Source organism: Lagenorhynchus albirostris, chromosome 2 (assembly GCF_949774975.1).
Source record: "Lagenorhynchus albirostris chromosome 2, mLagAlb1.1, whole genome shotgun sequence".
Classification (NCBI taxonomy): Eukaryota; Metazoa; Chordata; class Mammalia; order Artiodactyla; family Delphinidae; genus Lagenorhynchus; species Lagenorhynchus albirostris.
Window position 1 is genome coordinate 27,572,965 of NC_083096.1, and position 20,829 is coordinate 27,593,793.

General features: G+C 46.2%; 1 protein-coding gene across 6 annotated transcripts in view; it reads right to left on the reverse strand.

Annotated features, from left to right (window-relative positions):
• SDCCAG8 (SHH signaling and ciliogenesis regulator SDCCAG8) overlaps positions 1-20,829 on the reverse strand; it is a 263,361-nt gene that overhangs the window by 10,978 nt on the left and 231,554 nt on the right. The window contains exon 17 of one of the 6 annotated variants that reach the window (XM_060128616.1): positions 16,352-16,623. The exons of 4 other annotated variants lie outside the window; for them this stretch is intronic. In XM_060128616.1, coding sequence (XP_059984599.1) covers positions 16,491-16,623 — 133 coding nt within the window. In that variant the 3' untranslated portion in view covers positions 16,352-16,490. Of the gene's footprint in view, positions 1-16,351; positions 16,624-20,829 lie in introns of those variants that run through there. One more of the 6 variants, XR_009536614.1, reaches the window with a different exon arrangement.

Sequence of the window (20,829 nt, forward strand, 5' to 3'; positions counted from 1 at the left end):
CGGGACTTAGGTAGGGCTGGGCAGACTTGTTTACTAAAAGGATGCAGCACCTGGAGACAGGTAAAACTAAAACTGCACCCTGGGAAACCTAACAGTGGTCTAATAATTTACTCACGCTCTCCTCAGGTTCCTCCGCCGGTGGCAACGCTCCCCATTTCCCAGATGGCACCTACCGCCTGCCCCGTCCCGTTCTCGAGCTCCAGTGGGTTTTGCAGGAGGTTGTTCAAGCTGCCCCAGGCACACTTAACTGTACCCCAGTCTGCACCCCTATCGTCTCTGCCGAACACTGTGCTCCGGGTTTTCAGTCACACCTGGTTTTCTACTACCCCTCCTTCGAAGTGCCCCACATTGCAAGGGTGAGAGGCGGGAACTGGAAATACCCGACGCAGGGGTCTAGCAGGCGTGGTGCATGCTCCCCAGGTAGGAGCCCGCTCTGACCACGCCCATAGGTCTATGCCCCGCCCACTGCCCCTGCTGTTTCTGGAGAGAGCAAGGACAAAAGACAGTCCTTTTTTTTTTAATACAGCAGGTTCTTATTAGTTATCTACTTTATACCTATCAGTGTATACATGTCAATCCCAATCTCTCAATTCGTCCCACCACCACCACCACCACAGACCCGTTTTCCCCCCCTTGGTCTCCATACGTTTGTTCTCTACATCTGTATCTCTATTTCTGCCGTGCAAACCAGTTCATCTGTAGCATTTTTCTAGATTCCACATATATGTGTTATTATACAATATTTGTTTTTCTCTTTCTGACTTACTTCACTCCGTATGACAGACTCTAGGTCCATCCACCTCACTACAAATGACCCAATTTTGTTCCTTTTTATGGCTGAGTAATATTCCATTGTATATATATACCACTTCTTCTCTATCCATTCGTCAGTCGATGGGCATTTAGGTTGCTTCCATGACCTGGCTATTGTAAATAGAGCTGCAATGAACATTGGGGTGGATGTGTCTTTTTGAATTATGGTTTTCTCAGGGTATATGCCCAGTAGTGGGATTGCTGGGTCATATGGTAATTCTATTTTTAATTTTTAAGGACCCTCCATACTGTTCTCCATAGTGGCTGTATCAATTTACATTCCCACCAACCATGCAAGAGGGTTCCCTTTTCTCCACACCCTCTCCAGCATTTGTTGTTTGTGGATTTTCTAATGATGCCCATTCTAACTGGTGTGAGCTGATACCTCATTGTAGTTTCGGTTTGCATTTCTCTAATAATTAGTGATGTTGAGCATCTTTTCATGTGCCTCTTGGCCATCTGTATGTCTTCTTTGGAGAAATGTCTATTTAGCTCTTCTGCCCATTTTTTTTTTTTTTAACATCTTCATCGGAGTATAGTTGCTTTACAATGGTGTGTTAGTTTCTGCTTTATAACGAAGTGAATCAGCTATATGTATACATATATCCCTATATCTCCTCCCTCTTGCGTCTCCCTCCCACCCTCCCTATCCCACCCCTCTAGGTGGTCACAAAGCTCCAAGCTGATCTCCCTGTGCTATGCGGCTGCTTCCCACTAGCTATCTATTTTACATTTGGTAGTGTATATACGTCCATGCCACTCTCTCATTTCGTCCCAGCTTCCCCTTCCCTGCCCGCCCCCTGCCATGTCCTCAAGTCCATTCCCTATGTCTGCGTCTTTATTCCTGCCAAGGAGAGTCTTATTTCCTGTGTTTGTAGCTACTTAAAACCAGGTTCAGGGTCTCCCTCACCCCGAGCCTGGGTTGCAGTCTGGCCCTGCCCAGGCTCCCGATTCCCTGGATCAGGCTGGGGCAGATCCCAACCAACAGCAAGTATCTTCCATCCAGGTGTGAGCACTTTCCTGCTTCCATACTGTATAAATTACATTGCCTACCCTCCCCCCCAACCCACCCCCACCCCCCCGCCTTGCCTCCATTGCCCTCCTTCTGATATTGAAGGAGAGAAAAACAAGTTTCCTCTGGTGAAGCCTTGGCCATCGCAGCTTTGGGAAGCCCAATCTACCCCCACTGCCATCCATCACACTGTTACGTGCAGCAATTGTTCGTGAGAACACAGTCTCAAACCCACCCCAGTGGTATCAGACCAAACCAAAGTTTTCCTTCACCGAATCCTCAGCATGGAGAGGCGGGGAGAAACAATGACATCCCAGGGAGCAGAGAAGCCAGGCCAGCCAGCTAGGGCCAGGGGGGCATTCTGCCCAGGCTGACCCACTCATCTGAGCAGCAACTCTGCTGTCCAGCACTGGAGTGGGTACCTTTGAAGACACAGAGGTGTTGAGAACAGACTTTTTCCTTGAGGAGCAAACAATCTAATGCTTTGCTATTTAAATCAGACAGGCAAAAACATCCTCATTAGCAGCTGAGCTCTCTAAACCATCAGGTGTAGGTGGCTTTCCCCCTCCAGTCAAGTCTTGGGTGTGGAGAGAGCGACAGGCTAAGAGCTACTGAGGTAGTTGTAGCCCACTGACTTCAAGCTTGCTTGAAACAAATGAAACAGCAACATGAGATGAATAGGTGACACCATCGAGGCTTAAAGTCAAGAAGGCGCCAGGAGTGGTCATCCTCCACGTGGTCCCTCGCCCCGTGGATGGATCAGTGAGATAACGTTCCTGCTGACTGATGGGTTTAGTGTGTGTTTTGGGGCTCCTCGAAAGAGTGGCTGCCGGATTCAGGGCTATGGGCTGAGCCAAAGCCTGTTCTCCCAGCACAAACAGCCGGCCGTGGGCTGGCCGCACCGCTCACCGCCAGAAGTGGGGTCAGTTCCTGCCTAGACCCTCCTCCAGTGGAGCCCTCAGAACCTAGATGAGGCTCAGCTGGTGGTGTTCTGCAAAATGTGGGCCTTGGAAACCTGCAGCAGGTATCCAGGAGCCCAGGCCCCGCCCAGACCAGATCTATCAAGTCCCCGGGTGTGAGCCCCATATCAGCAGCAAACCAGGGTTTTCCTGCAGAAGCACCACTGATAGAAGGAGTAAGACCCTTGGGCAAGTCCTGCCTTCCCTCCAGGAGGCTGAAGCCTCACTAGCTTCACAGCTGAAGAGCCAAGGATGGCTTCACTCTGATTCAACTTGAACTCCAAGCAGTCGCTCTAAGGAGTGTTTTTTCTCCCTTTAAAAAATATGCTCCCTCCTTTTCAGAGCCAGCCTCTACTGTGTCACTTTATTGCAGCAATAAAGTCAATCACAAGTTCAGAAACGGTAAAAACAACAACAAACCCAAACTCACATTTGTTGAAAAAAAAAAGCAAACAAACTACAACCCGGGTTTTACATAAAACGGACTTTGTTATGGAAATATATTTCAGTGGCAGCTCTCTCAAGGTCTATTTTGAATATTAGGAAAAGACTTTTTTTTAATTAAAAAGTTATTTTTTGTAACAGCCTTCCCTAAACGCTGTACAACCCAGCCTACGCTACTCATGAATGCTTTATTACCATCAGCTAAAAGAGATTTCTTGGGGTGTCCTATTGACACATGCACTGTCTTTTATTTTCCATGGCGGTTGCTGCTCTCATTTCTGTTGTGCTTCTACGTTCAAGTCTTCAGCCAACCATAGCTGCAGCTGCCACCACTGACAAGAGCTAACAGTTACTGAGCCTCTGAGCTTATTCCTCCATTAAAACTCACTACAACCCTAAGAGGTATGGCTAGGATTATCGTCCCATTTTACAGATGAGAAAACTGAAACTGACAGGTTCAATTAACTTGCACAAAGTCACACAAGGAATAAGTGGTAGAGCGTGGAGGCAAAGCTAGGCCGAGTACAGGTGTTCTTAACCACCGTTAACGGTTGGTTAATTCACTGAGTTACCTCAGCAAACCAACCAGCTCTTGGTAAACAGTTCTCATGCTGTCAAGAATTACAAAAGATCCCTTCCCTTAGGGGGTTCCCAGCCAATTAAGGAGACAAAATGGGTGCTGCACTCAGGGTACCACCAAGGCATTAAACCACAGGGTCAATACGGTAAGTGCGAGGACCAGGAAGGCTTGTGCCTACTTAGGAAATGGACCACCGTTTTCACCATCATCTACTAAGTGCTTACTATGTGCTAAGGGCTTATCATTTATTAACTTTTTAGTGCTCACGACAATTCCATGAAGCAGGAACTGTTGTTATCCCCACTTTAAGGATGAGGAAACTGAGGCGTAGACAGCATATATGACTAGTCCAAGGTCACTCGGATGGAAATTTGGGATGTGAAAAGATGAACGGGTGTTGGTCTGGCAGGGGCCAGGGCAGGGCCTTCCCGCATGGGAGGTGGTACTGTAAAGGCAGTGGTGTCTGGAAACTGTGCAGTGTGGCTTGAGCAGAGGCTGTGGGCTGCTTGGAGGGAGGTGATGCTGGGACCCAGTAACGATTTGAGCCGAACTAACAATGGATGTTGTCCTTCAGACAACGGCATTGCCATTTACCAAGAGAAGATGGGAGGAGGGACAGGCCTGGGGTCAGGGTGAGGTACCTGTGAGACGCCCACTCACCGCCCCAGCACTTATTCAGCCTGGGGCCTAGAAGTGTCTGGCTGGATCTCCAGCTGTGCCGCCCAGATCTGTTGAGAGGTAAGGCCGTGAACGTGCTAGGGAAGCCTGGCAGAGATTTTCAAGTTTGTTAAAATTACAGACACCCAGGCCCCCACCACCTACTGGCCAAAACCTCTGCTGCAACGAGAATGAACATGGTCAGGCCCAGGCCTTGGGGAGGAGCCACCTGTCGAGGCTGGCAGAGGGCACGGAGCCAGAAGACACTGACGGATGACAGGAGGGAGGATGAATGCCGGGAGAGGAGAGGGGCTTGCGGGAGAAGCAGGGCAGCTTGTTGAGTGGCCGCCTGCCCTTCAGTAGGGAACTGTGGCAGAAGCTGCTTTCAGGGGCAGGAGAGGTGAGACCATCCTAGAGAGGGGCTTGTCTGAGCGCAAGGCAGCAAGAGGGTGTGCTGAGGATGGAAAGACTTGAGCCGCTGGGCAGGGTGCCCTGGAGGAGGGAAGAGAAATCCTCAGAGCTGGGCTTGCAGAGGCAGGAGGCACCTGGGCAGCAGGCAGGCCCTTCTCCCAGAGGCAGAGGGAGGCAGGCGAGGTGAGCCTGAGCCTGAGAGGCCTCCTGCCCAGCAGCCTCCTTGTTCTGCCCCAGGTAGAGGGTGCGACAGTTTGCTGAGAAAGGAGGCCACGAGACAGGAGTTGCTCTGCAGGATGAGGGAGCTGGCCAGGGGCAGTGTCTCCTGAAGGGGTGCCTTCTCAGGTGGACACTGGCATCCCGACCTGCCCTCTGGATGATCTCACCCCCTTCTCCGAGCCCTGCAAAGCCTGGGTCAGTGGGCCCCAGACACCCTTTGGCTGCTTCCACCCACAAGCTGGCAGCCCCCTCTGCCTGGAACATGACTCCTCCTAACTCACAGGACTGGAAACTACTTGTTTTCAATGTTCAGGTCTCAGCATAAAAGTCCTTCTGAGAGGAAACAAGTTCTTGTTCTGTTTGGGCCCTTTGTTTTGAGCCACTTCCTGAACAAGGCGTGAAGTAACTAAAGGAGAGAGCGGGGCTGCCCCCAGGGCCCTGCGGAGGGGCCTTTCAGACAGCAGCCCCTCCTGCAAGGAGGGGCCCAGCCGACAGCCTGCCAACCACACAGAGGTTCTGCACAGCTGGAAAGAGAGCGGATTCATCAGCTTTCAGACTTCAATCCCTAACTGGGATGCTCCTTTCCCAAGGCCTATACCTCATCTCTGGAACAGGCAGGTGTTCCATCCTCTCCCAGAGACCCCCAGGACATGCTCACTGTCTGCACCGTACTGTCCCAGCCCCCAGGGGAGCTGTGGCTAGGCCAGGCCCCTCAGGGGCAGGAGGCCATCCCTTCCTGCGAAGCCCCGGGGCTCCCCTGTCCTCACAGGGCACGGCAGCCACAGGAAGGACACTTCCAGGCTACTCTGCACCCAGGCTGGGGTCACCATCCCGATCAGGGCCCATTTCCTTAAGGACCTGCCATCACTGGGCAGACTGGGCCCCCTCAGAGGAGAAGAGCTGCTGCATAGCAAGGGCTCACCTGTGCAAAGGCTCCCTGGGAATTACAGGCGAGCAGGGGCAGCAGTTACGATGGGAATAAGCAGGCCCAGGTTTCCAAAGCCCAGGATGCAGATACAACTAAAGGAGACTGGAATGTGGGCTGGGCCCAGGCACATCTCTATTGGTCCAACAGTGATGCTCTCCGCCACACCCCGCATGCACAATCAGAACCAACATTTTTTTTTTTAAATATGCACGACTTTAAGATAAGATGGAGCAAGTGGTGAAATACAAAACAACTTTATGGAGCTGAGTGGGCTGGGAAAAATATCTTATGCAAAACAGAAGCAGTGCAAGCTGCCAGCTCTGGTCCTGTGCTTCAGACACTCATTTGCTATGAATACTGTGAAAGCAAGTGAATACATATATTTAAATTTTTGTATGTTGTATGTGATACATACAAAATATATGCAGTGTCTAAATAAGTTATGAGGCATAATAATCAAATGAACACTTGTGAACCTGGTGCCAGTGCTGTGGGACCACTCCCTATGTATTTTCTCCAGCCCAGCCCCCTACTTACCCCGGAGGTGGCCAGTAACCTCATGCATATTTGGTTTTTGATCAGAGGTTTTAGTTTCACTCAACATTTAACCTGGGAGCTCCCTACAAACTACTGTGGGTGGTTTTTTGTTTGCTTGATTGTTTTTGGTGGCGATCGTGGTAAAATGTCTTTTGTCCTGCAATGTTTTCAGACTAGAGCCCCTCCTCAGATAATTGTTTGCAAAATGCTCAGACCCACAATTTCCCTGGAAGAGGGGCTTCCTCATGTAAATGAAGAACACTTTTCAGCTAACATGTGAATTTCAAAGGTGCACATGCTGTGACTGTAAAATGTGCACTCAGTTCTCTACTATTCCCAGTAGAGTACTCTAGTATTTACCAAGCATTTACTAAAGGCTAGGGAGTATTGTAGGCAGTAACTAAATGAATCCTCATAACAATACTGCACAGTAGGTATTTTATCATCTGCATTTTGTGCATAAGAAAAACCAGGCAAAGAGAAGTTAGTCATTTGCCCAAGTTCAGACAACCAGAAGGGTTGGAGCCAGGATTATCAAGCCACAAATGGCGTGTTCCTCCTTCTGTGCCCTTCTCACATGGGTGGGATCACCCCTAGTCACCTATCCCTGAGTCCTCCTTGCCTCCTCCCTCTCTGTCCACATCGATTCTGTAGATCAGCCCTAAACCTTCTAAACCCCTCCACAGCTTGTTCTATCCCACGCATCCCAGCAGAGCACCCATCTACACTTACTACAGTCATTGCTGGTCGGCCTCTCCCACTGAACAATGAATAACGTTTAAGGACAGGAATGGGATCTTGTTCAGCTTTCCATCTCCAGCACTTAGCAAGGTGCTGGACAAATGGTGTCAGAAAGAGCAAACCGGGCTTCCCTGGTGGCGCAGTGGTTGAGAGTCCGCCTGCCGATGCAGGGGACACGGGTTCGTGCCCCGGTCCGGGAAGATCCCACATGCCATGGAGCGGCTGGGCCCGTGAGCCATGGCCGCTGAGCCTGCGCGTCCGGAGCCTGTGCTCCGCAACGGGAGAGGCCATGACAGTGAGAGGCCCGCATACTGCAAAAAAAAAAGAAAAGAAAAGAAAAGAAAGAGGAAACCACTTACCAGTGGACAATATTTATACCAAATATAATACCTGTAATTTCATCTATAGTGTAAGTACGTTTTAATATTTAATAACTTTGTTCCCGAAAGAACATAACATATAAATCAAATAATTTTAAGTATGCTCTTGAAATCTGTCACTTAATTAAAAGAATTCTAGAACAGATGAATGAGTGCTGGACTTGGAAACAGGAGACACGGGTTCAAATTCCTATCACAAACTACCTATTTTACTTGGGCACGAGGATTGATCTCTCTCAGTCTCAGGTTCTCCACTTCTAAAATTGAGCAAAGAATACCTCCTGACCTCCTGAATCAGAAACCCTGGAGGTGTAGCCAAGCAGTATGTGTTTTAATAAGCCCTCTGGGTGACTGTGATGAATCCCCAAGTTTAAGAACCACCGGTATGCTATAATTCACAGTATCAATCACATACAAAATGAGTTCTTCTGGAGAATAATGTATTTTGCGTGGCTCCAATTTTGATAATCAAAACAGCCAACTGTCTAAATGAAAACTACCCTAGTCTACTCCTAAGTTTTGGTGTCAGTCATAAAAACTTAAGCAAATTGTGTGATCACTTTGAATCTCAGTTTCCTCACATGTGAAATGACAGGATAAGCTAGAAGTGGATCAGCAAACTTCACACCACAGGCCAAATCCAGCCTGGTCCACTGTCTGTTTTTGTACAATCTGCAAGTTAAGAATGTTTTTTACATTTTTAAATGATTGAAAAAAAATCAAAAGAAAAACAGTATTTTGTGATGTGAACATTCTCTGACATTCAACTTTCAGTGCCCCTAAATAAACTTTCATTGAAACACAGCCATGCTCATCCACTGGCGTATTGTCTGTGGCTGCTTTTGCACAGTAACAGCAGAGTTGGGGAGCTGCAACACAGACCATATGGCCACAGAGCCTAAAATATTTATTACTTGACCCTTTAGAAAACAAAGTTTGCCAGCCCCTGGACTAGAAGATGACTAAGTTCTCTTTGAACTCCAAAATTCTACAATACTATGACTTTATAGAATTTTACTATGTTCCTATCCTCAAATACCGCCAGCTATCTAGTCATAACAGTACACCTAGGTTGCCCAAGTCGAAGTTTTGAAAACCCAATTACCGTAATTACTACTGCTCTAGGTAATTAATTTGGTGAATAAGCCATATTAAAGTTGTACACTTTGTTCCAATGCTTAAAAATTGCTGCCACATTTTATGAAATTCCATCTCATTAACGTGGCCATACAGATCAGCTAGAATAAGCCACGTGCTCGGAAATCTGGAACACATTCTAGCCAGTTATCCTCACTTAGAAAATTAAGGCAGTTTCACTAGCTGGTTTGCTGTTTAAATATCCATTGCCCAAATCTACCCTTTTCAATAATGATTTCAATGGAGGAATTCATTCTAAGGGTCCTGCAATTCTGGGGAGAGTTTACATTTCCAATAAAGACAATTTACATTCCTGTACTGCCCCTTTAATTTTTCATTCTCTCAAATTTCCAATGAGCCTTGGCTGCCTGGGGAGTACAGCACAGGTCGGCGGCTTAGGGCAGCAATGGGGAAAAGACCCCTGCTCTTCTCTTCAAAAGGGTCAGTCCTGTTAGACATGTTAGAGGCAACTTATAGGTCATTCAGTTCTGCCCATTATGGTGAATCTGGGCCCCAGAGAGTACAAGTGATCTATCCAAGGTCCCACAGACTGTCTAGAGTAAATCTAGGACTGAAACCCATGTCTCTTGACTCCAGATCTAGTGCTCTGCAGCATTTCAAAATCCTTTTTTTAAAAGGCCCTGACTTCTATTCCATACTAAAAAATAAGGATCTTGAGAAAGGTGACACACTGGGCAACATACTGGGAAATGGCTGACCCATTTCCCCAAAAAGGCTGGGGAAAAGGGAGGCAATCCCTAGCTCAGTGCTTTTCTACCTAGCTCCGTGAAGAGCACCAGTTTGGGTTTTATTATTGTTCTTTTTTAACTTCCACTCTGTTGCAGACTGATAGTTTTGTGAAGTACTATAAAAATGCTGTTGCACTGCCTAATTGCTATAAAAGTTTCTAAGCACTTTCAATCTCTGTTCTTACCTTGTCACCAAACAGTTTGAGGACTCCTTGGTCTGGGAACCACAGACTGGTGTTGGCATGAAGGGTGCAGGACCCAGAGGCCAGAAGCTCCAAAACCAGCTTGGAAAACTCTCTGGCGGCGGCTCAGGCGCCACAGGACTCTGGGCGAGCCTGAGGTAAGGGAGGGCCCCGGCGGTGGCACCCTGGAGTCCCTGACAAGGTCCCTGGCTCTCTGCTGGACCAACAACTGCTTAAAACACAGCTGACTCTGGAAACGAGGCACAGTTTCCCCTCAGGTCATTTAGGAACATCTGCTGCGTAGCTACCTTGCAGTCTTAAAAGAGCATGTGCTATCTGACCTGACTGAGCTTGTAATTCCCTTGGAGGGCTGGGCATGAATAAAGGATCCGCACCACGAAACAGTGGGGACAGGAGCTGACATGGCAAGAATCTTAGACTCTGAAGGACGTAGGAAGACCATTTGCCTTAAGCCTCAGATACCCTTAACCAGTTCTTTGTAAAACAAGAGCAGAGTCATGGTGAGCACAGCCCCAGTGTGCAAAGAAAAACAGGACAGAGGAATGAAAACTCTTGAAAATCATAATCTTTGCAGAGTAGAATCCAGGCCACTTAGAAGTTCTAGGAGAAAAACCCACATCACCTCTCCTGCCACACCCGGCCTAAACCTAAGCCTGAGTACTCTCTTTTCAAAAATTAGTTATTTGGAAATAATTTCATACTTATAAAAAGTTGCACAGTGTGGCGTTTTCAGGAAGAGTCTGTTGTCAGGCAGTCCTCCGGGTGCCCCCAGAGGCTAAAACCCTCCTCGAGCGGTCCTGGAGTGTGTCAGGTTCCACACTGTAGTGAGGTTCCCTCTAGTTTCTTCATGTTAGACCAGCCCCATCCTTGAGGTAGTCATACTGGTCACAGAGGTGTGACGAAATGACAGTGAGCCCACGGCAGCTAAGGAACCAGACTGTCACCACAGCGCACTTACTGGCACACATTTAATTAGCTTTTAATAAAAGTAATTTGATAACTACTCCTGGTCATCCACTATAGAACTGTCAATGCTGAAAGCTTTTTTATTTAGCTTCTCTTCCATCTATACTGAAGCAGCCTCCCTGCTGACCCTTGTCAAAGAACCCCATCTGCTGGTTGCCAGGGTAACTGAAGGCAACCAATTGAGCTGAACAGAGTGACTCAGAAATAAAATCTGCAGCCAAAGGAATTCTGCTAAGAGTAATAAATCATTTAGTAAAAGGGGATCCTCCACACAGTGATGAGTGTTGGGATAATATGAGTGCATAACTCTTCCAGCGAGAAGGTCCATGGCAGATCAGAGTGGTTAGGTCTGCCAGAGGGCTCATTTGGAAGCTAGTGGGCTCAAACAGCAGAGAAGTCCGATCCTGCCCATTTACGTGCCACCATGGGGGAGAAGGAAGCAGCTAAATCGGTTGTTTAATGTTTGGGCTGCGAAATTCTGAGTTTTAAGAAGTGGCAAGAGAACCAGTCCAGGCTTCCAACACTCCTTACTCTATTTTTCTAAAGTACCACAAGTAAACAAAACGCCCCATGTAGCCCAGGAAACTACTGTGGCCTTGAGGAAGGTGGCAAAGAGAACAAACACTGAGATTGCTTTGGAATAAAAATGTCTAGCACCATTTCTTTGTCATCAATCAACTTTTAGGTGCTCCAAGCAGAAGTCATCTAGGTGCACAAAATATGCAGTCCTTGAGCTAGCAAGGGAGACAGGATTCAACTCAGAGGGTTGGGAGTATCACCATGGAATGGTCTCAGAGAGGGTCAGGGCTCTGAATAAGAAAGGCAGAAGAGGGCTTCCCTGGTGGCACAGTGGTTGAGAGTCTGCCTGCAGATGCAGGGGACGTGGGTTCGTGCCCCGGTCCGGGAAGATCCCACATGCCGCGGAGCGGCTAGGCCTGTGAGCCATGGCCGCTGAGCCTGCGCGTCCGGAGCCTGTGCTCCGCAATGGGAGAGGCCACAACAGTGAGAGGCCCGCGTACCGCAAAAAAAAAAAAAAAAAAAAGAAAAAGAAAGGCAGAAGAGAAAGGGAAAACGAGGCCTCCGGGGGGCTGCTCTGGGTGACAAGAGGCAGCACGTTGCAGGCCCCTGGCAGTGGGCTCAGTGTCGTACCTGAGTCCCTCACAGCACAGGACTCCGTTCCAGTCCTGACCCCCATTCCTGGTGAGCGCCCGCCGTGTAGACTAGGAATCCCTACAGGCAGTAGTGCCCAGATTTTAAGAAGAAAAAACTCCGGACGTGCTAAATCATCCATCCAGCATTTAAGCTGTATATGGCCGTTCCTTAGTGGTTGTGATGGGAGAGGCAAGGTTAAGGGCAGTAGAAACAGCTGCCCCGATAGCCAATTACCATAGGGGATGAGGCAGCAGGGGTGTGTGCTGGGGGATGAGGGGTGGTGGTCAGGGCAGCCTTACCCTGCAGTGCCGCTCGTCTCAGGTTGCACCCCACCCTTTTAAGAGGTGTACAGGCAGGATGTTGACATCTTCCCAACCCCTGACCCACAGAGCCATGGGAGGACCCTGTAACCTAGGTCACCCCCAGAGATAATTTCCTTCTTTAGAAAAGAGCAACTGCCAAGCAGAAGGTAGGTTTCCCCCTACCCCATCCTAGATGCCACCAGTGAAAGGATTCATCTTAAGAGTTTTAGTGAGATTCCGTAGACGGCGGCGTCAGGAGCGGCTGTGCCTTTTCCGGGGCCCCGCTTGTCCAAAGAACCCACCAAGCAAAGCACTCCCGGGCCACTGCGCGTCCGGAAGCCGCCAGCCCGGCCCCCAGCGCTGGGCGATTGTGCCTCTGCGGGTTGAAGCGTCGGCGGGGCTCCACGTGCGCCTCTAGCGCCCACACCTGCGCTCGGCCCGCTCCGGTCGCCCGCGGCTGGCAGGGCGGCCTCGCGCTCCAGCTCCCGCCGCCGCCGCCGCCGCCGCGGGCCCCGCCCGGCCCCGCGTGCCGTCCTCCTCGCGGCTCGGCCCGGCCCCGGGATGGTGGGGGCCGCAGGCTCCGGCGGGCGGGCCGTGGGCGGGGGGGGGGGGGGGGCGGCTGGTGCCCGGCATCTGGCTCCGGAGGCTCCGCGGGGGCTCGCAGGGCCTCTGGACTGCGGCAGAAGGAGAGGATTAAGCTGAGATGGCAGTTGAAGGAAGGAGATGGATGAAAGCTTCATTAACTCCAAGCTCACGTCCCAATTTCTTTCCCCTGAGAAGCAGTGTGAAAAAAGTTTGGTTTCCTTGTGATGGGAAAGTGCTGCGTGATTGTGTTTGCTTTTCTTACCTTTTAATTCCTTATTTGTGAACAACAACAAAAAATTAAGCATTGTTTGTTGATCATGGAGGACTCCAATTTTAATTAAGCAGGAAAAAAATCTTGCTAATAGAGAGGCTGAAGAAATATTGCAACCCGTTTTAATATCTATGTTAGTGATTAAGCTTCTCACGTGACTTAATTGAAACTGGCGAATATCTTAAGAACTCAAAGAAATGAAAATTAAAAGGGTGCTGGGTATGACATGCCTTTATTTTCCCCCTCCAATCTCGTCCAATAACTAAACTGACTTTTATGATCAATCCTAAAATGTGCCATAGAAAACAGACTTCCTGATTCCATAAAAATATCTCGAGTACTGCTTTATGACACAGTTGTTCATGCTTGAATTCCCTCTCCCTTCTTACAAAGTTACCATTAGTTACACTTCTAAACCCTACTTCCAATTCTTTGTCTCTGCTCACTCTCCGGAATTCTCCTCCATATTTCAATTCCCAGACACTCTTGAACTTTGCACATGCTGCCAGTTTCAGCTTGCGCAGAATAATCAGTATATTAATTCCACTCGGAGACAGTGAGATTTTTCTAACACAATCTGCCCAACCTGAACTCCTTCCTTCAGAAACACTTTGCCTTTAAAAAGAAACTCCCAGCATGAACCTCATATGAAGCGACATGTAACAGACAGTGCATGTGGCGCTGGGCGAGCAGCTCAGAATTAAAAGAGAATTTTTCACTTTGTTTCTTTGGTGCCATGTGCATAATGTACATGTGGACAAAACTGACATCAGACATTTAAAGCAAAAAAAGAGTGGGGGGAGGGGGGATGTGATGGTGGAGGGAAAGAAAGAAAATATGTTGATAAAAACAGTAACTTCTGTTAATCTACATTTTTCAGTTACTGTCTTAATTAAGAATGTTAGGAAATATGTTGCAGTTTAATTGCATTGTTTCAAGAAATTCTAATGCTGACAAATTTGGGACCATGTACACTTGGATGGTAAAAGGGATTGAAGTGGTAATTTCTTCCAACTGGTAGATAATCAAAATTATGCTTTCCACAGACAATCCCCCTGCCCTTGATCCTAAATTCAGACGACAAAGTAAGAATAGCCTAACACTTAGCATGTTCAGTATGAAATGAGCTCTGAAAAAGAAGGAAAGAAAGAAAGAAAGAAAGAAAGAAAGAAAGAAAGAAAGAAAGAGAGGAACGTGTTTTTAACCTATGTGTATGAGATAGGAATAATTTTTCAATATAAATACAAAGAATTCACAAAAAATGAAAGAGCACTTTCTGAAATTTGAAATGAAAGAGCACATCTGAAATTTCTGGGTAACATTATTATGCTTGTAGAAAATAGTTATTTAGAAAAAAGTCGGTACCAATCTTCAAATTGTTCTCTGATGACCTTAAGACAGTAAAAATCATTTGCCTCAGCCACAAGTACATAAACATAATGACAGTCTGAAGACACATTCAGATGTCAGGACACTGTGTCCTTTTCTCCTTCTGCAGCATAGACGCTCTAGGCTTCATTTCTCTTTGGAGGGAAGACTGCATCATCACAAAGCAAAATAAATTAGAATGTATTTTTCTTGCTCAGAGTACCTTTGACAGAAGTTATAGTAGACAGGGTAGCCTCCCACTTGCTACAGTTTACCACAGCCAACTCATTTTTAACCTGGATGTTGCATTTCTTACTTGATCCCATTGTCTGGGACCTGGGTAGCTGGGCTCACTGCCTCTGAGAAGGGAGGTGGCCACTCACACAGCACAAACCAGGCACTGACCAACGACCCCCACTGACCTGACTACTTCATTCAAACTGGTTTGATGATTTGGTCAGTTCTTTGACTGGATCAACTATTCATTTCACTTTCCATTAACCACGGTTTATGATACACCTAGAGCCTCAGAGTTAGTTATCTATCCAACTGAGGAGGTGAGCCTAACTTTTCTAGCAGCTAAAGATATTGCATTACACGTGCAATGGCCCTGAAATTAGAATAAAATAAGATCTGTTTGCCCGAAAACGTAGCTGAAATGTCCAAAAAGCTTGGTTAAGAGAACAAACTCGAAAGACCTGCTCTCACTAGGAGGTCTCGTGGCTTCTTCTGCCTCAGCCTCCCAGAACAAGAATGGCCAGACTACTTGACCACAGCTGAAATCCTGCCAATGCGCTGCCACCATCAGTGTCTCAATTCTTAAACTTTTATTTACATTTGTATTAGAGAACAGAATCCTAAACAACTCAAATTGCTGGATAAATGGCATGTGTGACCTCGGATTCCAGAGAGTTCACCAGTATGGAATTAGTATAAATTTTTTTCATGTCTCACAGGAGGTCCAAAATAGTGAAGGGACACATCTCTTGTGTGCTCAACACCTGGGACCACATAAAACTCCCAGCTGACTGACCAAGAAATGAAAGATTTTCCATCTTTTGGGGTTTCTGTAAATTCTGCTGGTAGAGGACATTCCCCCCCGCCCCCTCCCCACAGTAGCTGGGCAACCTCCCCAGAAAACCCTTTGTCAGGCAGCGCTGGAGGCTGGTGTGCAGAGCCTGGACCCCTGCGGAGGGTGGCAGGAGGGGACACTGTGCTGAGCAGGACCAGAGCATCGTTAATCACCAGATCAGACAGCGAGAGGAGAGTTCAAGTGGACACAGAGGCAGGGAGAACTCACGAGTGTAATTATAAGTTGAAAAGTTCTGAGTCAGTTCTCAGAGTTTAGAGAACATTAAAAGAAGAACACACAATACTGGGGGAAAAATAGGGAAGCAGTACACGCCCGAGGGCCAATTGCCTCTCCAGCAGCGGCAAGGCTGTTCCTGGGCTCGCAGGACCATTTGTTCCATTACACAATCTCCTGAAGCCATTTAGAGAGAGCTCAAACAACTGCCTGTACCAACACGACACATGGCTTCCCATCCCGACTCTTTGCTAATCCAGACGCTCTAACCATCTTTCTTTAAGATGCCATATGGTTGGCAGAAGCCTGTAGATCTAGCAGCACATCTGCTTGTGCGTTTCTTCTTCCCTCCATCCCCCCAACAAAAGAAGGATAGAGAGACAGACCAAGAGGAGGGCATGCGTGTGTACCTCTGCCTATATTGTTATTTCTTTTTACAGATTCTAACTAAATAAAACTATTACGGGGATGACTGGAATTATTCAGGGCTGGATCATTTTTTACTAGACAACATGGCAGATTTATTTGCTTGTCAATGATTTAAATCAAGATTAGAAAAACAAAGGATGGATGATCTCCTTTCTCCAAAGGAAAACCGGTTCAAAGCTCTCCCTCTGGGAATCCTTGAAATGCTTTCTTGCCGAAGGAGAGGGACAGCACCCTTGCCTGAAGCGATTTCTCCTCTTCTTTTCGGTCAAGGAAGACAGACAAGCTGAGAAACTAGCAGATACCCAGAGCCTGCTTTGTTAGCAAGCACACGCGGCTGTATGCTAATGCATCGGCACCGACACGCTGCTTTTTTGGTGTGATGAGCAAAGATTGTTGACACTGTTGAAATCCTGGCTCTCCTGGCCTGTGAGCACACGGGCTGCCTCCTTGGAATCTGGCCCCCAGTAAGACAGGCTGCAAAAAAATAATACATTTTCTACTCTCCTGATGACTGAAATCTGGCCATTTGCAACTTAGAGCAGTTGGGCGGGGGGAGGGGACATTAGAAAAACATTCTAAGATATTCTATCAAGCTAGGAATCAAAAAGACACAGGTGAAAATTGTGGGTTTCTTTTAAACTAAAAGTTAAACCTGGTAGACATGTGTGAGTGATCAAGGCCAGGATGCTGGCTTCAGGAGCAAACCCTGAAAAGTGAGGGTGAGGGGCCATTATTGTAGCCTCTGCTGCACCGGGTAGCTGGGACGTTCCCACCACACCGGGCACTCTGCAGATGCGACAGCCCCACTAATGGCACCATCTCAGTTACAGGAGAAAAGCTAAGTTTCAGACCTTCTTGTAAATTTCTCAGAACCATATGTTGGTTGACCATACATGGTTTACCAAGTCTGTAGAAATATATGGCGGCAAAAAAGCAAAGCAGATATTTCGTTGTTGCAAAAGTACTTTTTTTAAGTCAAAGACGAGTAGGGGAAAACACGTCTTCTGATTGCTGAGCATGAAATATCCCTTTACCCGCCTAGAAACTCTAAGGGATAGATATTATTATTACAATTTAACAGATAAGGAGACTGAGGCTTAGAAAGGATTACAAAAAAGAAACAAAAGATCCCAGAACTTTGGCAAAGTTATGCAGCTAGGAACTGCCAAACTCAAAAGGCCATGCCTACCTCACTCACAGTCCAGGAGGCCCCAGGTGTGCAGCTACACTTATACACACAAGCGTTACCTAGTGGATATGCCCAGGGTCAAGTATGCCAGTCTAAGCAGGTCACTATTACCTGGTGAGCAATACACCAGTTATAATTAGTGTTCAGGCAGGGGCATCAAATAGTAGATTCCATTTACTTGTACTTTTAACATGAATACAGATTCATGTAACTGAAATGTAAAAACATGAGACGTGACTAAAAAAAACATTGAACATTATAATAAAAATATCAGAATTTATCCATTCAAAAAGTATGCCCTTTAAACAATTCACCTTGGGGCCAGCACATGCATTTCAACCACACTGCCATCACCTAGGACTTGCTGCCATGTTCCTTCATAGCCTAGGGCTTAGTGGGTACACATGTAGGTTTGTGAATGAGTGTATATTAAGTGCATTTCATCAAAATCATATGTTTTAATAAAATACCTGCAGTCTATGCTATACTAATCTATGATGAATCAACAGCTCAGAGCAGATATGAGCCTGATTCTATTATCAACAGGGACAACAAACTATCATTAACAATTCTGTTATTATCACTGAGATGTGGCTATGTAGAATGATGAGTTTAAATTTAAAAAAAAAGATGTATGTTGAAATCTGAGCATGATCCAAGGCAAATGCGTCTAAGCCTGTATCATTTCTAATGTAAAATGATACTACCTACCTCACAGGATTGTTGTGAGAATTAGAGATAACATGTAAAGTGCCCGGCACTTTGTAGATTCTCAATAAATGAAAATACAATCATTATTGTTATTATTTTCAATAGAGGGCTTCGGAGCATATAGAAAATGCTTTCACATACATTAGCTCATTCAACTCTGAAAACAGCCCTGGAATGTAAGAAGTTTTTCTTCTATCTAATGAATTAGATAGTTGAGATTCAAAAATAAAATAACTAAAGCAATAAATAACATGAGCGATTATTATTATTAATTATTTACTGAGCCCTTTCTACATGCAGTTACTGTGATAAGTGCTTTTCTAGCCATTTCCAATTGTAATAGCAACACTTTGAAGAACGTATTACTGGTACTCTTATAATTCTCATTTTGTAGACAAGAAACTGAGGCTGAGAGATGCTGCCAATATCTCGCCTAAATTCACATAGTTAGTAAGTGGCGGAGCTGGAAAACAGGTCCCAGGTCTGTCTTCTAAACCCACAATACTAACAATAGCTGTAAAATATTGAAGACAGGACTAAAAGCCAGACTTCTCTGTTTAAAATCCAGAGCCCTTTTGTCTGTACCACATTGTCCTTTGGGACTTATCTAAAGCTACTGTACATGTGACAATGAAATTTCCTAGCATAAAAGTCCTTGTCCTTAGCAAATTTCTATGTATGCTAACAAATTCTATAGGGCTTATGGTTCAAGTGTCATAAACAATGCACACTCACACAGAGCCTGAATGCTGGGTGCTCCCCTACAGCACAGTGAAACATTAAAGCAGGGCTCTTTTATAAGATGGCAGGACATGACATATGCATGTGAATGCATCACACACATAAACACACACCAACAAAGCTGTCATTATATATTTGGAAACTAATATCATTGAAACTGTCAGAAACTTTTTTTTATCAAGATAATAGTCTTTCAATAAAAATTAACTGTCAGTAGAAGGCTTCCAAATCAAAATTATATGCTAGGGGTACTAGAACATTCAGAGGTTGCTGACCATATGCTGACATGAAGAAATGGGAGCTGGTGCAACTAAAATCTGGATTTATGGTTCACGTATGTGCTTTACCAGACAACCTTCTCCAAATAAGGCCACGGAGCTGCTCTTGTGAACTCTCTCCTTGTTTCTGGTGCAGTGGGACAAGGGGGCAGTCATCTCAGGTAGGCTCTTCTTGACCTCTCTGCTCTCTCCCTCCCTGTGTCCCCTTTATCTGATCGGACCTGGACTGATTTCTGTAAGTCAAGTTTCCCCATTGGTTCTCTCCTCTATTACCAGAGCTTCCAGGCTCCTAATTTCATTGCTGACTTCAACCCAGTTCAAAGTGGAACAGGATTTCAAACAAACAAACAAAATAAACAAGCAGGAGCCTATGCTATCACTTCAGTGCTTCCAAGTTCATAAATCTTTGATCACATTTTCAGTCAATATGGAGGGAGGGTCCCAGCACATGGATTGTGAACGGAAATGTGTTACTTGGAATTTAGTGCTCTGTAAGTGCAAGGTGCCCCACGGGTTTCAGACTTAAAGGATATAAATCTCGAAGGCTTCTCAAGAGTACTCTGGAATGCATCACTATGAGGCAGCACTCATATCTACCAAGAATGGAGACCTACATATTAACTGTCCCACGAGAGTGAGACTAGGTGCCCCAGAGGCAGACATTTTAAATGATATGTCTTTCACTAATTTCATAGGCTGCAGTAGTCCTGCGTGGTAGCATGAGAACAAAAATACTATTTTATTCTAACTTTGCTAAAGGTATGGGTAGGATGGACTTCCCCTATCATAAGTGAGTGTGACTTCCTCAGCCAGCTTATCCACTCTGAATAGGACCTATATAACTTACACCTCCTGGAGTACAACACAAGCTCTGATTTCCTATTACACCTTGTTCTGTGTGCTGGGCACTTTAGCAACTCACATAGCTCGTGTTTGCTGAGCAATTTACTATGTGTCAGGTACTGTTCCGAACATTTCTGTGTACTAACTTGTTCAATTCTCTTAACCAATTCTCATGATTTAATAGGCTCATATTAAGTACCTTGCCCCAAATCACACAGCACAGAAGCTAAGCCATCTGGGTTCAGGATGCACAGTCTTAACTACCCTTCCCTACAATGACTCTCAGAGACATTATGTAGGAAAGGATATGATGCCTACCTCACCTACCAGCCATGGGAATTTGGTGTCATTTAGCCTCTTTGACCCTGAGTTTCTTCAAAGCAAAACATAATTTAAACAACAATTGTCACACCTCTGTCAAAGGGTGGATATATGTATATTATATTCTCTCACATGTTTACTGCTTTCTTTTTCCCACGTGCAGAAGTCTTTTCTAGGCCCAAGTCGGTTGTGACCTCCTTGAGGGGAGAGGCCAGTATCTAGTATATTTTGGTAACTACCATGGCCAGAGCTCATAGTTAGTCATCACCATCTTCATCATAGCCTCATAAGTTGTTGCCACTGTGGGTGCTAATTGGGGCCTCCAAAATGAAAAACCAAGGATTCTTTGCTTTGCTAGTTAAAGACAGGGACAAAGCTTGTTCATACTGCATTTGGTGTTTAAATGCCTTTTCCAAAACAGTCTCAGATGAATTGAAAGGGTGGTGAAATTAGCCAGCTCCACTAAGACACAAAATGTTTGTCTGACATGGACTAATGTAGAGCAAAACGAGTGGTATCTTCCCTTCTGGAAGCCCCTGAGGTCAGGTTTGTCACCTGCCCATGTTACACAGGGATATTAAAAACAATACCACAACA